General features: G+C 37.8%; 2 protein-coding genes across 7 annotated transcripts in view; one reads left to right on the forward strand and one right to left on the reverse strand.

Moving 5' to 3' along the window:
- Positions 1-18,487, forward strand: part of LOC100679502 (RNA polymerase II elongation factor Ell) — a 203,485-nt gene that overhangs the window by 162,700 nt on the left and 22,298 nt on the right. The window lies entirely within an intron of this gene.
- LOC100114920 (proliferation-associated protein 2G4) overlaps positions 3,487-18,487 on the reverse strand; it is a 141,057-nt gene continuing 126,056 nt past the window's right edge. The window contains exons 6-7 of one of the 2 annotated variants that reach the window (XM_031926038.2): positions 15,262-15,408; positions 3,487-3,838 (exon numbers count right to left, since the gene is read on the reverse strand). In XM_031926038.2, coding sequence (XP_031781898.1) covers positions 3,743-3,838; positions 15,262-15,408 — 243 coding nt within the window. In that variant the 3' untranslated portion in view covers positions 3,487-3,742. The remainder of the gene's footprint in view (positions 3,839-15,261; positions 15,409-18,487) is intronic. The other variant, XM_031926039.2, reaches the window with a different exon arrangement.

The raw sequence follows: 18,487 nt of genomic DNA on the forward strand, positions 1-18,487 counted from the left end.
TCCGTACATATTGCTTACGATGCCTCCACTTATCTCTTTTCTTTTTCTTATGTCACTCTCAATTTCTATAGCTGCCATAGAAATATCTTCTACTGTGTTTTCTGTTCCTAGCTCGTACTTAATTTCGGATTTGAGGCCTTTTTTATATTTTGTTGCTGCTTATGTGTCTAATTCTCTCTCAAATCTCTGTTGCTTTCATCATCTACTCCTTCTCGTCTTTTTAATTCTTTTATTTTAATTACTATTTTCCGTAATCTATTTGAATATTGAACTACGGTTTTGTTTTCTCTTTGTATAATTCTACGCATTTTGAAAAATAATTCGTGAATGTCATCATCCGTCGGATAGAGTTCTTACTCCAGTTATTAAGTCATCGAGTGTTTTTATAACATTGCCTCCCAGTGCTTCTTCTGCTTCTCCAGTCATTCTTACCTTTAGAAGGCTTGTCAGATTTCCTTCGTCTATAGGGTCTATGAGGCTTCTGACTTGTTTTAATTTTTTTATATATTCTGTCGCCGTCATATTCTGGGACATAGTTAGCGACATCTTTCAAATTTAATTTTATTGGTCTTGCTGCTTCGGCTGCTGGAGGGGCCATGTTTCTGAAGTTGTTCCTTCTTGGGTTTTAATTTCTTTCGTTATTTTCCGTTTGCTTGTACTACCCTGCGTTTCTTGATTATTGTGTTGGTTATTTGTGATTTTGTTATTACTGCTGCTAAAATTAATTCGAGTTAAGCTTTGATTTGTCTTAATCTCAGAATTATTTTCATTGTTATTTTTCCTTTGTTTATTATCGACAATCTTTTGAATGCCGTACGCTTCCTCTCCGATTGGCTTATCAAAATCTATCAGATTATAATTTCCGTCTAAACTTGTGTTTGTCAAAAAATTTGTCGGATAAATGCTGTACCTAATTGTTTTAAAATGTGGATCTTTCTCGGTGTCTACTGCTAGGCTTTGTTCTGCAGAAAATCCTCCTATGTCCGAATATCGCTCTTTTTTTCCAAAGTCAAATGTTCTGTCTAAAATTGACTCGTTTGTTTGAGACGCTGCTAAAGTTGATTGAAATGTCGGATTTCTTCGCTGCTTTATATCTGCTGTATCGTCTGAGTTCTCTTCTTGTTTGGCGCTTGATTTTAAGGATTCTTGTTGATCGTTAAGGTTTGGCTGCGTATTTTCGTCTGCCAGAATATTAGTTTTCTCTTCAAATTTTCCGGTGCTAGTACTTTTGGTATAGCTCCTGTATTTCTGATTTTTACTTTTTTCTTTTGTTTATCTTCTTCTTCTTTTGACCTTTCTTGATGTTTTACAGGTGAGCGTTGTAGTTTCGAACTCTTCTTAAATGCGTGAATTTCTAGTGCTCCAGTTAATAGGTTTTATACATTTAGATTTTGTTTGACTTGCTTTCTAGTAATTCTTGCGTTCTCTGGACTTTTATCTCTGTTGTTGCTTTATTGCTTATTAGAAATTTTCAATACTCGATTAAAAGTATATTCTGATTGTTTTACTAAAACCCATTGAGTTTCTAAATAAGCCTATTTAGCGTTTGTTTAAGTTTAGCTCTACTTTCGCGTTTTTGCTACTGTTAGCAAGTTCAGTAGGTCATTCGCCGCAACGCGAGTAGCTGCTGAAATTGATGATACCGTGTATAATCGCGACACATGTATTACGCTTGTTCTGCTTCTTTTATCCGTGTCGTGCATTACGCTTGTTTTCGTATATTTATCTGTGTCACCCGAGCCATAGGGGCCTCATAACCTCATAAAATCATGAATTTTCTCAAAACATTCTGAACTTTAGTTAGCGAGTTGAAAAGTTTAACAATAATAGTAATTTTCAGTTATACAGGGTTGCTCAGTTCGTTTTCGAAGAACGCACATACAACGCAAAGACGCGAGGTACCTTTTCCGCACGCAGAGAGAGCTCTCTTACCGCAAAGACGAAAGCAAAAACCGCCGCTGAAGAGGGCGTTGAGCTGGCCTCGTCGTAGTCCGCCGCTGCTTCCGTCCTGGTCCTGGACGTCTGCAAGCCGGGCCTGGGAAGCGAAAAGATGCTCCGCAACCGTGCACCAAGCGCGCCCCGACGTCTCGGGGAGCCAGACGCTTGGCACGAGGGCAACAAGGGGTGTTGCCGCTGTTCGCTCGCCCCGAAGGAGTCACGTAGAACACGTGGACTCCTTCGCCAACAAACCTTAAGACTATCGCCTCGAGGCACACTCACACACGCGCACAAATACACACACGCGAACGACGCGATCGCGAATTTTCCGCTAAACACAACAAACACGGCGCAGAACGAGGTGAACAGTGATAGCTCTGAGAAGAACAAGTCACTGGCTCACCGTACAAAGAAAAACGACGAAAAGCGTAAGGAAGCCAAACGTGCGAACCGCTAGGCAGTCCTAACAGGAATGAGCGCGCGCGCGCTCTCAACGTCGCAACGGGGAGCGCGCAGCGGCGCGAAATTCAAAAAGCCTAAATTTACACCTACAATACTTGAACGAATAAAACGAACTGAACAAGGGTATACAGGGTGAGAGACAAAAATTTGAATCCTTTATACCGTTTAAATTAATCATTTTCATAAGCTGCAAAAATAACCTAGCCGAGGTGATCAAAAGATCGATATTTTTCCAAAATTCGAACTTAAATAAAGCCTTTTTACTCTCGTACTCATACGACATAGAAAATCCATAATTTTAAGTTTTCGATTTTTAGCTCAAAAATTAGTCATCAAAATAGTTTAAAATTTTTACAGCAAATAAATATTATCGTTTTCTATTGTCATACATTTTTTCAAAAAGTTCGACAATTTAGTTTTGGAGATATTAAATATTTTTTAAATCACATTTTTGATCATAAAAATTGAACGGAACAGTCAATCTGGAAAATCTTACGTGAAAAAGTAGGCAATTTTATGCTCTTTTAGATACACTATTGTTGAATACATTGTATGAATCATATCATCAAAAAAAGGAAAATGTTTTTTTCAAAAATCGTCAAATGGCTATAATATGTCCATAAAATGGTCAGAATCATAAAAAAAATGTTTCCCGAATTGAGGATCAGAAAACATATATGCATGTCTAATTTTTTTACGATCGGTCACGTGGTTCTAGAATCATAACGGTATACGTACATACACACCCACACACATCTGCACGGACATTTTCTGAAAACGCATGATTTGAACTTTTAACACCTTCAAATGCGTTTCTACGAAGTTTTAGCGAAACTGAAAATTTTACTATTACAAAGCTTTCTCTAGGAGGAAGCTATAGTTTATCTGGACTTTCGGATTATTGGAAAAAAAGTAACGTAACTTTACTTCCAGATACTGCAATGCGTATGCTCGTGTATGATCTTCTGTATTTTTATTTCCGATTGCCGATACCTATCTAATTTGCACCCTGAGTAAAGCGAGGACAGCATCGCAGAAGCATCGTTAGATAAAAATGAAATCATAGAAATAATTTGCACATGGCAGTTTTTAGTGTAAGGTAATGTAGTGTTTTATTCTCCAAAAACGAGAAATTGTATACGTACTTAATGCGGAATAACAGTAATGCAGGATTGACAATGCTTGTTTCACAGAACACTTAATCATAATAGTACATTCCAACGCTTCATTGGTGAAAAATTTTCCTGTTTTTTAATATTCGGTAAACAAATAGAATTTTCCTTTATTTTTTTTAATTATATAAGAATTGATATTATCAATACATTGATATTAATTCATGTTTTTAACTTGTTTCAATAGGTCCATCTCCTGCAGTCTTTTCAGCCTTCTTCTTCTTCTTTTTTGCAGATTTTGGATTTGCGGAAGTATTTAATAAGGCCTGAAACAAAAATAAAGACAATGTTTACCATTAGGTAATTTCAACTTTTAGGTTCTTGTACAATTAAAAAAGAAACGTCTATGACACTGTTAGAAAAATTAATAGGATCCAAACACTTCAAATATTCGAAAAAAAATTTTTTAGTGACTAACAAGAAATTTCCTACGCTTTTGAAACCCTTTTACTTTAAAAAATCGTAAATACAAGGCTATACAAACTAAATAGGGATTATGTATGAAAAAAACAATTTTTCTTCTTTCATATAAATTACATAGAAATAGACAAAAAATAACGTTTTGTGTTTAATCCATGCTATGTAAATACAATCAAAAATTCTAAAAATATTTGAGTAGATTTTAAATTTTATTAAAACTGCAGGGGTATAATATCTTTAAATCTTGGAAAAATCGAATTTTTATTGCTCGGAACCACGCTATCTCTTCAAGTTGCGCGTGGTTCTCCGTCCTGTTGAGATGCCGTGAGTTCCTTTTTGCGGATTGAATGGAGCAAGGAAATAATGTATGCACGGACATCAAATGCTAATGAAACTTCGTGAAATATATTGTTGAAACAAAAGAATCAGTTACAAGGTCGCGCTTACAAGAGAAGACGTGCGCTGGTTTCGCTAGCTCAATACGACACTAGGCCGAGTGCTCAGTGACTGCGAGCACTGACTTTCGGCGGCTTCGTTCGGAAATCGCAAATATAAATGTACTCATTCGCTTACACGAGCCATTCCTGGCGCTCACCAAGAAACGCCAATTCATCGTTTAGCGTCTTGGAGTAGTTGCGGATCTCATGGGAAATTTACTGTAGAATATGATCCCAGTGAAAAATCACGACGCTACACGCTAAAGCAAGAGCACCACATCACCGCACGAGTGCAAAGGAAAGAGAGAGAGAGAGAGAGAGAGAGAGAGAGAGAGAGAGAGAGAGAGAGAGAGAGAGAGAGAGAAAGAGAGAGAGAAAGAGAGAAAGATAGCGACACTACACGCTAGAGCACCGCATTACCAAAGAAAAAAAAAGGATATCACATCCGCCGCGCTCGGACGGCCAGCTTGGTGAGCGCAAGCGAGAGAGGCGCTGCTGAGAAGAAGAAGACTCTCCCATCTCACTCAGTCTCGGAAGCGAACTATCTAGCGCACGTGAGACTTGCAGCGCAATCGCCGTCACGTACGCATGAAAAGAGAGCGCTGTACGACACAACGAACCAATCAACGTTCAGGAGGACGGAAACGGGGCTTCTGGGCCAGTTCCTGAAGCAAGAAAATGACGAGACGGCCGCGTTGCGACCACTTGTGGTTTGTTGCTCGACGTGTTTATATCGGCTCACACATTTTAGAGTATTTCGACGGCGATTAGAACCGAAAATTCTCGTAAGCAGTGTGACACGATTCGTGCAAACCCTCTTACACAATTTGCCAATTATCGTTTAGCGTCTTGGTTTGATTGCGGATCTCATTCGCGACTCGTAGCGTGCAAGAAAGATAATGTTGCATCCACTAGGATCATATTCTACGGTAAATTTCCCATGAGATCCGCAACCACTCCAAGACGCTAAACGATGATTGGCGTTTCTTGGTGAGCGCCATGAATGTCTCATGTAAGCGAATGAGTACATTTATATTTGCGATTTCCGAACGAAGCTGCTGAAAGCCAGTGCTCGCTGCCACTGAGCACTCGGCCTAGTGTCGCATTGAGATTGAGCTAGCGAAATCAGCGCACGTCTTCTCGTGTAATCGCGCGCGACCTTGTAACTGATTCTTTTGTTTCGACAATATATTTCACGAAGTTTCATTATCATTTGATGTCCGTGCATACATTATTTTGACACGCAACTTGAAGAGATAGCGTAGTTCCGAGCACACCATGCATTTTTACACGGTGCCAACCGGCGGCATTGCACGGTGTGTAAATAAAACCATATTTTTTCCACCAAACTTGGAAATTTAAAACCGTGAAATGTATTGGAATGCAGGAAAAAAATGGAAAAGTCAGCAAATAACGAGAAAAAATGTTAAAAAATTAGTAAATGCGATTAAAAACTAATTAAATGACAAAAATAGTTCGATGTAAGTAAAAAATAATTTTGTATGGAATTTGAAAAAAAGACTGTAATGCCTAATCTCCTATGTATTTATAATCAATTGGTTCTTATATGCAATGTTTAGTATGTAAAACCGTACAATTACTAATATAATAGCAGTAACTTGAACTGTCTTATATACTAACCATCGTAAATTCTTAACGCTTGCAGGTCAGAAAAGCCGGTTACCATCTGGCGGTCAGTCCGCAAATTTCAGTTTGTTCACCCTATATGTTGTTTTTTTCTTTTTATTAATTAATACATTCTTTCTGTTTTTTACTAATTTTCTCTATTACAATCGGTTTTTATTTGATTTCTTTCGCTGTTTATTTCTGTTATAATTTTCCAAATCCGAATAGAAATTGACAGTTTTATACAAAAATAAATAAGCAACCGATAATAATACAAAATAACAGAAAAAAGCTGTGAATTTTTCCGTCAAGGTTTCTAAGAAAATTATTCCTTCAGTAAAATAATTAAGATTGAAAATATTTTAAAAAATCATTCATATCATCGCTCCCTACAAAGAGTAGCACTGTTCAATTTTCCCGTTATAAGTAGCACAACTCATTTCACGCACGCTAGACTAGCACAACACAAACTGTAAACAACGAATTTCTATAAAAATTTGCCGATTTTTGCGAAAATGTCCCTGATGAACATTTTTAAATATTTACAATTTACAACTTTTTACCGAATTTAAAATTGTTTTTACAAATACAACAATTTTTTACAAACATTTTTTTAAATTATTCACTTTTTTAGAAACCTTTTAAGATTTCCGAAACTTTTTGAAACTTTGAGGTTTGTCTGTCTTTGTCCAAGGTTTTCATGAACTTAACCAACAAAACAAGCCAATAAAAACGTAAAATACTCACATTTTAAGTAATATAAAGTCGCAAGTTGTGCTACTCTTGACCGCATTTCTGAACTGTGCTACTCTTCGCGGCAAATTGTGAGTTGTGCTAGTTTTCGTATGAAAATTTGAACTGTGCTAGTATTCGTACGGAGCGACGATATACTGTATATTTGAACAATATTTTATCTATTGGAACTATACATTTAGTTGGAGAAAGCTACGTGCCGAAGAATTGTCAACGTTTTTTAAAAAGTGCAACTTAGTGAAAGTGTGCTATACAAGTGTTATTAATTAAATTTAATAGAGTAAGAGTACTTATTGCTAGTATAATGGCTAAAAGAGGCAAGACTGCCAGAGGAAGATTTGTCGGTACTGGAAGGATATTACAATAATAAACGTTTTGTTATTTGGTTTCAATAACCAAAATAAATATATTCTATAAATAGTGTTTTTAGATAGAATATTGCGTGAATTGCAATGTTCTTTGCAATAAAGAATTTTATGTATTCAAATTTTAAAAAATTTTCAAAATTCTGCTTTGCTAGACAGGCTAAAAAGAGCGCTATCGATGCCCTGATTATGAAAAGCACGGTACACAAGGGGCGAATTGTCTTTTTCAGACTTGCTTGTCAGTCGGGAGAGAACTGGAGGATTTCTCGCTCGTTCTCGCGCTCACTCTCTCCTCGCGCCCGTCGGGCCCGCGCTTCTCGCTGGCGCTCGATTGGTTCGCAGTCCGTGCAGATAAAGAGCCACTCATCGACGCCCGCTGATTGGCACGCGACATTCGGAGGACCAAACAGCGCGCGCGCTGACGAGGCTGGCTGTCGTGCCAACGATGCTCACTCTCGCGCTGATGTTGCCAGTTAGCTAGCCCGTTCCTCGAACTAGAAAAAGTCACAGCAAAGTATTCGCTTACACGTGTAAAGGCGAAAAACGTTACCCTAAACAGTGATGACAAACGGAGAAATGTATCTAGTTATTAATTTGCGGTTTTTTAAGGATAATAAAGGCTATGCTGTACCGAAAGAAGTGGGCTTAGCAGTATTAGATTTAGATACTATAGTACATTGAATTATCGCACCTACTTGTAATACAAGACTCTTACAAAAAAAATATTTTTAAAGACAATAATTGGCTGACACCGCACCATCATGGCCTGGATTGATACGATGGGGATGTTTTGCTAAAAAATGTGAAGCCATGCATGATATTTGTAAAAGAGCAAATAAAATTATTGTGCGAGGAGAGGAAAAAGCAAAACTGCTAAACTAGATTACTACACGAGAAATTATCGATTTAGAGAAAATGTACGCATGTTCACCTTATTACAAATTGCCATTCTGTAGGTAGGTTTGCATGTAGCATTATATTAAACTTCAGTACACCTGTGCGATCAACAACGCCTGCAAATTGAAACTTTGGCAAAATTTATGTGGTATCAGGGTTGATATAATCACAACAGCAGAGTGTCCCTTCTCGCCACCCTACTATCTTTGCTAGAATAAATTATCTGAATATTCTTCAGAAGTTACGCAGGTTTATCCGTCAGATTAAATTTCGATGACAAGGTTGAATCATGTTGCTTTGTCCTTAATACGCAAAGTCAAACCAGACGTAGTATGCACTTGATGGTAATATAATTGTCTAAAAACCGTGTTGGATAGTATTTTGATAATCTTGGTATAAACCATGCATCCCCGATCACGTAAAAAGCATTTAAAGAAATTAAAAAGCTAAGATGAAAGAATAATCAAATAAAAAGTAGTTTTTTCTGATGCTTGTGGCAAATATTGTATCATGTTTCTATATTATATGAATAATGGTATGGGTATACGGCAATTTTCAAAAAAATTTTCATCAGAGTTGAGAAAAATGATCAGGTTGCCGTATAATTTGTTGATAAGCTGTAACATAATATTGAAAAATTTGTAAATGTGAAATGACAAAGTAAGGAGATATTTAGCTTGCACAGATTACAAAAAGTGTAACCCCTGCGGATTTTTATTGGATCCCCACTACAGCATCAATGAATCTATTGGCCTCTCACTTGTCACGAAACTGCTCCTCACTGGTCTCGCCCCCGCTAAATGTAGTAATATTTTTAATATAAACTGGCGTAGATGCAGCACCGAGAGTACAGTTCTCTCTCACATCTCTAGAGTAAAAGCTCTCGAAGACAAGAAAAGTATAAGGAAGCGGCCAAACAAAAGAAACAATAGACAGGCTCAGGGCAGCCAAACCACCGAGTATCGCTGTCATCAAATTCTACCCATGGTATTCAGCTTGAACATTTCCTATGAGAAAATTATTCACATAGGACTGGAAAATTTCTCAGTCGGCTCTAATGACTTTAAGGGGTCATTCATTCTTGTATACAGTTGTATTTAAGTACGCAACAATATTATATAAATGTAAATTATTAAATTTATAAATAATAATATAAATATCTTCATAGCTAAATGAATACTTTTATCTTTTAATATTTTATCTATTTTATCTACAAGCGATTAACATAAATCCCTCATTGCACACTCCACATTGTACCCAGTAAGTCTTTATAGCTTCTTTAACCTTTAGTAAATACTTAATTTCATGATCTATTTTAGACCATGCCTTCAATCTGTTAAAGGTTACTGAAACTTCCCGATTTACGTATCGGAGTTTTATTTAATAAAAATCTAACACAGAGGGATGAAGTGGATTCATGTTCAATAACTTAACACAGTATTATTATGTTGTAATAACGAAAGTAAAAGAATTTATTAAATTTTATTTCAATAACCTACACGTTATTATAATATGGGAACATATAGAATTACTCTTAAAATTAATGTTAGGTGCTTATCCTTGCGTATGAATTTTAATGTGAATAATTCAAAATAAAATGCAAATTCAAAACATAAGCGAGGTGTGTGATATACACAACGAATAAGAGTAGTTATAATAGATGTAGATAAATACAATACACTAGCTTTGTTCGTTGCGAGATAAACACGACTGTAACTCGATAGCAAAAGTAGAGATTATCAGATATTTTTTGTTATATATCTATGAGTTTTTTTATACTATTGAACATGCTAATGCATTTTATCGTGCGATACTTATGTGACGGGCTCTAGAGCAAGAACGCGCGTCGAAGTCAACACAATTAATGTTTAACATAGCGATTTTCAATAGTTAGCTAGAGGTTCCGTTTAGAATCCTCACAGTTCATCACTGAAAGGGAATAGCCCTGCTGCTAATCAGTAATGGCAGCACGTTACTTACACTAGAAATGTCAGTTTCACTCCACAAAGATCTGACGACAGCTTCTACTTCAGATTCGTACTAATTGTAGAAAAAAAATCGCCTACGCACGTTATGACGGTAGCTCGGCCGTCATTATTATTTTAAGTTGTTTGTTGTTTATGCTACTATTCACTGTTTCCATCGGCTGTGCAGAAGGCACTAGATTCTACCGACTATAATCTATCCGCGCACGGACGTAAAGACGTATGAACACGCGGCGGTGATAGTAGTACTCAGGACGTGGATTCAAAAGGAGGAAAAGTCAATGAACACTCGCGGATTATTGTAAAACTTAGACTAATTGTTTATTGGTGCTTGGCTTACACAAGCGCGCCAGACGGGCGCATGCCAGCTACGAGCATGTAGTCGAGGTGAGAGAGAGAGGAGGCTTAAAGTCGCCCGAGTAAGCGAGAGTTGATAAGAACTAGTACTTACAGATGTACGTGGCCGGCATGGCCGTTCGAACCCACGCGAAAATGGTCTCGGACGGATTGTTCTCGGTTCGGTTAACCTCGCAACCCTCGCAAACAATAATCGCAATCGCAGAGTGTCTATTCGCGAAACGGAGCGGAGCGAAGACAGACTCGGAATGGCTCGCTAGCGCGAGCACAGATTTACCTATGCCCTCTGACACACTGTTGTCAACTCTTGACAGCAGTGTGCGAGCAGGTGGCAACATTGTACGTTGCTGAATTTAAATCTCTCGATGCTTATTCTCTCTCTGTCTCACTTACTCTCTCACATGCTGCGCCTTTAGTAGCTGTAACAACAGAAGTATTATACAGAATGTTGATTCTGTCCCGGAGAGACGTCGTAACGTGCTCAACGTGCGTTAATTGCACTGGCAACCGTTACAACGTATGTGATAATTTACAATACGAGACGCCTTTCTTTTTATCTGTTTTATAAGGAATTGTTAGAATTAAGCGCGTTGCACCAAGATCAGATACGTGAAAAAAGCTGCGCGAAGTATAACGTGTTTACGTATACTAGTGCGAATTGTCCGCGCAGATCCCTGTATGTGATGCACGCACACATAGCCTTAAGATCTGAAGATTATCTGGAAAGGCTTCTAGTTATGGCTTGAGCACTTTTTCGGCCTGGATTCGCTAGAGTCTTTATGCACTGCCATCTCTTCATCCTTAAAAAATTTAAATGCACAATCTGATGGTGAAGCCAGAAATGGTGATTCCTTGGTCTAGCATATCCTCCTCGCCTAGAAGAATTGGCCTATCTCGCCAAACTGCTCCCGAAACTGTAGCCCGGTGGCGAGTGGCAAGTATAAACCCTAAAACTCGCTATTATCTAGCCGGACAACTGGATTAAGGAAGTCCGAAACACAACCTTTACCAACTGTACAAATGCTTGGCAGAAAATGGCTTGAAACCTAAGAAGTACAATGAATTATGAAAAATGTGGCTCTCGGGGACAGCCGATAGAAGTGAATACGGAATTAGGTGTTATAGACTTCGTTTTTTTTTTATATAGGTGAAATAATAAAAATATGTTTATCGTTATTCATACATTATTTTATTTCTTACAAACTTTATTTATCTATGGTAGAATCACAGGTATCTTCATTTTTTAATTTTTAATAGAAACTGATACATAAAAGATAATTGAAATGTCAGAAACAATAATAAAATATGTGATTATGACATGAAGAAATATAAATATGGACATCAATTATATTCATATTATAATCGTCTACTTCGTGAAGCATCGTCCGGTCATCCTCTGGACATACTTAACCCCGACACTTAGGTTCCTCTGGATCGGTCCAAGGAGCGTTTTGTACTTACGACTTAGTGGCCTTCGTCTATCATCATTTTTACTCGGCTGTTTCGCCTTGTCTTTTCTTTCTTTTCTGTTTGTCATTTCTAACCTTCTTAAGGGTGGTCATTACGTAATTGTTTACTGCGTATCAACCATCCTCCGACGTCAACATAGCTGACATCATTGACTCGGGTAACTCTGGACTGGAGATAATATTCGAGTTCTTCTCACTTCATTTGGTATCGCGAACAGTCACAGAAGACATGTTCCACATTCATTTTAGCGTCCTAACAGACTCGGCGGTAGCATCGGTCTTCTATTTTATATATGTGTAGGTATGCCCGAAAGCATCCGTGCTCCGTCAAAAACGTTGTGAAGAAGTAATTGACTTACCCATGTCCTCTTTGCATCCAGTCCTCTATTCTTGACATGGGGCGATGTGTCTATCATGCCTCATCACTAAAATACGATCTTTTTTGCTACTCAGTTATTGTCTGCTTCCTTACGAAATCGCAGATTTCATTATATTGTTATTGTTAATCCTCGAATACGTCCTTCCTCTCCATTACTAAAAGGTCAATAGGCGTCATGCCTGATATGATGCAGATCGCCTTGTCTAATACCGTACTGTAAGCTGATGCGACCCTTAGTGCACTTCTCCTTTACACAGTCGATATCTTTCGTGCATAGCTTTTCACCAGCTAAGAGTAACCTTCGTTTCTGCGTTGGCTCTCCTACATTTGGCATTAACCTCTATAAAGTAACGCCGACTTTTGCTGCTTTTTCATTTATTACAGAACACAATATATAGCATAATAAATAATTAAATAATTTAATTCAACTTAATAATAATAGTTTGTAATACATAATTAAATATAATTTATATTTGAAATTGACAATGAGCATCAATTATTATCCAATATTTGTTTGTTTGTTAAGTTTTAATCCTTTGTGCAGAGATATCTGCAGAGATCTCCAGCCATCCAGCCGAGCTGCCTCTTTAAGAAAGTGATATGCTAGGACCTTCTGAAACTATAGATGTAATTTATACATTAATTCTGTAACCTCTGCAGTCTTACCTGTAACTCCGCCGACACGGCAAGATACACTACAGAACAGTAATCTAGATGAGAGATTTCAAGTGCGCTGGCCTGCTGCTTACGTAACGCCTCGTTAGTGCAGAATCTAAATGATGTCGAGTCCATAGAGCTCTGTTAACCTTAATGCTAACTGCATTCATGCGGTTTTCACGATAACTTTGAATTTATAACAAGTTCTAAGTGAGTTGCAGTATCGACAAAAGGAACAAAAACACCAGTTAGTTGAGGAACTGAGCACTTTTCATCGGACTTGTATAGCTAGTAGATTACCAAGGTGATTCCTATGTATTTTTGTAGCTCTAGGTGACATAAATCCGCACCTATTTCATGTCTATCTGTGGCATAAATAGTCTATTATTGCACCGTCCTAACTGCACGGTGCAAAAATGGACTAATTAGGCCGCGGATAGGCGTGACAGCGGATTTATGCCATTCAGTGCTATAAGATAGCGTAAGGTATTTGTTATTACGGTACGGTGTATATAGCACCAGAGCATAGGGAGGCACTTGTATCGTAATATACTACTAGCAGGGTCACCTCACTCCTAACGTTGCTCGGTTGATGTTAGGTATAAATGTTCACAGCTCCAAGGAAAATTAAATAAAATGATATTGTAATAATATACACAAAAAATTAAAAGGTTGCGCGAGTTTGATTATTTTTCTGTCCATGTTAATAACATAATGTGTAATGAGTTACAAATGTAATATAATAGTATGTATGTATGACAATTAAAACGAAATTACATATTAAAAGTTACATGATAGTTATGTTAAAATTAATCAAAAATTGATAAAAAAATCAGTAATATGCTTATAAAACTTTTTCTATGAAATTTAAACCAAATCCCCTCATTCATACCATAACTAATGTACTTTTAAACAATATCCTAGATTTTGAGCTCATTTGGGCCATTCGTTCCTTTGGAATCTTACGGTAAGTGAATTATGGACTCCCTACTATACGTAGGTATTATAGAGGTATATAGAAGGTCTAAAACCATCAAAATAAAGGTAATTATGTCTAAGAATAGTAATAAAAATTTGGTTTATTTATATAAGCATTTATAAATTTTTAATGAAAAATTTTGATTTTAATTTCAAAGGTGGTGTGCCCCCTTAATTGAAGTTTCTCACTAAGTTATTTTTTATATATTGCAACTGCAGAAAATTCTCAAATTTTCAGTTTGCGGGCTTCGCCTCAATCAGTTACGTCAGTGACGTAAGCTCGCGGCGCGTGATTAGATTAATACGCACTATTATATTATTTGCACGAAAAAGATATGAGAGGCTTCACGGCACACGAGTACGTTAAGATCTTTAATAGAATAGAGAATATACATATCTGATATTTATCAATGCAGTCCGCGCATGCTACGAATATGTATAAATAGCCGGGGAAATTGTTTTGATTGCTCAGTCTGCTCTGGCCTTTGAAATTTTGAAGATCTTCAATTTTTATTTTGCTTTGTATTGTCATATTAGCTTTGGTCTTGTACATAGTTTTTCATTTGAACTTTTTGTGCTACAAACTTGTTGTGACTGTCGACTTTATGGGTTTCAGTGGAGGGGCTTTTCCATTAGTCACGAACTTCTCCTGCTCGTCGTAGCTTTCCAACTCTCTTACGCTTATTCTTTTTCATTTTCCCTATCAGACTGTCAGCGTACCATTTAGCTGCCTATTAGTTTTTAGTTCTAGTTCAATTTATTTTACTATTTTTCTCAGTGCTGCGGAGAGCGATCATGATCAGTTGCGCCTCGATTTGCGCCACCTTGCGTACTTTTGTTCATATTTAATGTAAAGGTCCGTTTAACAATATAAATAAATAAATAAATAAATAAATGAATAAATAATAGATATAAATATGTCAGTTATTGAGAAAAGACATGAAAGGCTTCACGGCACACGGGGACATTAAGCACTTTAATATAATAGTAGAAGTAGATTTCCTTCTGAACACGAACTTCGAAGAAGGAAAGATTGGAAATATTCAGGTAAATAAATTTAAAAAATTTAATTGTTTTATGGCCATAAAATAGTAAATAATTAAACTATTGACTTTTAACGAGTAAAGAGACTAACCAGGAATTAAAATTTTCAAAAAAGATTAATTAGAACCAGAGGTTGTACCTATGACAAAGAAACAGGGTAACTCCTTCTTCACGTTAATTTCTGTCCTGCGACACAACCGAGCGCATAGACCTCTGAGGAGGTTGCGGGAAGGAGGGAGGGAGAATGGAAGGGGTATTCTTACGATCATACAGTCTAGGTAGCTATTCGTACTTGTATACATAACATTATAATAAAACTTACTTTAAGAGTAGTATCTTCCACTGCATAATCTGATGCGTATAAGTCCTGGTCAAAAGGTATACCTGTAATTTTATGTGGACCACTTGGCATCAATAATACCGTAAATTTGAACTGTGCAACATACTCATTCTGTTTTTCATACAACACCTGCAAAACAAAAAATATTATAAGATATCCTATTTAATATTCAATCATTAAAAAATCTAACAATTTATTATTTTATAGAAGATCATGTTGCAATTTGTTCCGTATAAGATAGAACTAGTGATAGTATTATTCTCTCTCTCTCTCTCTCTCTCTCTCTCTCTCTCTCTCTCTCTCTCTCTCTCTCTCTCTATCTCTCTCTCTCTCTCTCTCCCTCTCCCTCTCCTTATGAGTCATCAGTGCACTGTCTGGACGTAGTGCTAGACTCCAAACTAACGTGGAAAGAGTACATTATACTTTTATGTAAGCGTGCTCATTCATTAATGAACAGAATTATTTTTCTTTAAGAAGAGCACCAATCTCAGGCTGCACAAGCATGTGGTGCAGGCCCTTCTATTTTTTATCATTGACTACTGCTCATTAGTTTACTGTGACCTGACGCAAGAGCTCGACACAAAACTCCAGAAACTCGTGAACAAGGGAATTTGTTACATCTATGATGTCAAAAGGGATGAGCACATCACCCTTTTCAGGCGCGAGCTGCATTGGCTGAACACCGCCGGGCGTAGGACGAACTTCATGGCCTGTTTCTTAAGAAAACTATTTAAGGGGGCACACCACCTTTGAAATTAAAATCAAAATTTTTCATTAAAAATTTATAAATGCTTATATAAATAAACCAAATTTTTTTACTCTTCTTAGACATAATTATCTTTATTTTGATGGTTTTATACCTTCTATATACCTCTATAATACCTACGTATAGTAGGGAGTCCATAATTCACTGACCGTAAGATTCCAAAGGAACAAATGGCCCAAATGAGCTCTAACTCCAGGATATTGTTTAAAAGTACATTAGTTATGGTATGAAGGAGGGGATTTGGTTTAAATTTCATAGAAAAAAAGTTACATGATAGTTATGTTAAAATTAATCAAAAATTGATAAAAAAATCAGTAATATGCTTATAAAACTTTTTCTACATAATTGCCTACTTTGACTTTCACGTCGCACTCCATCTTGTGAGGGATGAGATGGCACCCATGGACATCCTGACTTTCGCGACGGAAGTGCTAATAATCAGTTGATTTTCATCTTTCTTTTTTTAGTAGTGCTTTGGACGGTGCCGCTTCCCTGCTCTCTTCCTCTTAGCCTGCGCTTAGCAACGCATCCCCGGCATCGCTCTCCGATACTTCACCGCTCACACATGCTTACAATTCCGCGAGATTTTTGAACGCAGCCGGAGTTACAGAATTCTGCGTAGACACTCGCACTACACTCTCTTCTTCTAGGTTTCACGGCTTCCTAGAAATCTCTCAGTTGCGGGCTTCTTGGTTCTTCTTCGAGTCCTTCCTCCGGCTTCTAGATACTCTTTTCTTCCACATTCGCAAGAGAAAAAAAAGAAAAGCACAACCAAAATTAGCCTTAACGCGCACATGCAAACGTGCACGTCGAAACACCTCGTGCACGACGAGTCTTCGTCACACTCGTAGCTGGTGTAATCTTATCGATTATTTTGTATGGGGCCCCAATAAGGGCGGATGCCATGTTAGTAAAAAGCTATGCACGAAAGATATCGACAAGACAGAAGAAGTGCACTAAGGGTCACATCAACTTACTGTACGGTATCGGACGAGGCGTTCGATCATAGCAGACATGCCGCCTATTCACCTTTAAGCAATGGAGAGGAAGGACGGATTCAAGGGAAAGAGGGCCTTACTGAAGTATTGTTTAGCGATGGTGCCTGTGGGGAACCGGTATCAGAGAACCACTTGCGCAGAGCTTTCTCTGCCTATGCCGCATTTATAAAAAAACAAGAAAAAAGTATAAACACAAGTCTTGCAACATGCTGTATCGTCAGAAAATCAAAAAGCAAAAGATTAACAAATTTCGTTATAAAATATATTTTTTTATATAGTGTCCGTAAAATGCACTGCGTCAAATCGCATTTTCCGCCCCCTGTATCAAAAAATAACGTTCGATACACGTGCGGAAAGTTGATTCTACACTCGTGAGATTGTCCTCCCGAGAGAAACCTCCCACTCGTGTAGAATCAACTTTTGCGCACTTGTATCAAAATATACGAGTAAAACAATTTTGAAAATTGATTTTTGAAGAGGGAATATTTCGCAGGGCATCCGAAGATGGCGGTATGCGACGCACTTCCGTACTGTTGTGACTCGAGGTTGACCATTCAAAATTGCTCCGAGTGCTTTTCGACAATCAAAAAGTACTCGCGAGTATTTCTCGACGATTGAAATATGCTCCAAGTGTTTTTCGACGATTAAAAGATGCTCGAAGGGTTTTTAGATGATCGACATATGCTCCGAGAGCTTTTTGATGATGAAAGATGCTCCGAGTGAGTTTCAACGATCGAAAGTACTCGCGAGTATTTCTCGACGATCAAAAAATGCTTCGAGGGTTTTCCGACATTCGAAAGATACTCCGAAGGTCTTAAAGGGCACGGCGAGCTTTTGGGTTGACAATTTGCGACTGAGCGCGTATGGAAGCGAATGAGCACGTAGCAGACGACACACTAACCTCGAGTCACAACAGCACGGAAGTGCGTCACATGCCGCCATCTTCGGATACCCCGCGAAATATTCCCTCTACAAAAATCAATTTTCCAAATTGTAAACATACAGTATCAAAAGCCTTGTTAAAATAAAAAAAAGGAGAAGTGTTACTTTCTTTTTGTTTATCCCGACCCTGGCATCATCAGTTAGCTTAATTAGGCCGGAGATTGAGTGCTGTGCCCAGTGCGGAAGCCTGTTTGAAGGTTGTCTAGCAAGAGTCTTGATTCAAGGTTCTCCGAGACTTGCCTGTGCACTAGCTACTCCAGAGCCTTAGAGAGAAAGCAGAGAAGTGAAATCGGACGATAGTCAGTCAGGGCTGTTGGTAAACTGACTTTGTGCGCGCACAAGCGACTATTTCCAGGCAGAGGGGTAGCAGGGCTCGCTCAGGGACAGGTTAAAGATTTGACTTAGTAAGGGAGCGAGAACCGGCAATGATTTTGAAATAACGACCTGTGGGATGCCGTCACTCCCCCTAGCCTGAGTGTCGAAGTGCGATACCGCAGCCAAC

Source organism: Nasonia vitripennis (assembly GCF_009193385.2).
Source record: "Nasonia vitripennis strain AsymCx chromosome 3 unlocalized genomic scaffold, Nvit_psr_1.1 chr3_random0007, whole genome shotgun sequence".
In the NCBI taxonomy this organism is placed as follows: Eukaryota; Metazoa; Arthropoda; class Insecta; order Hymenoptera; family Pteromalidae; genus Nasonia; species Nasonia vitripennis.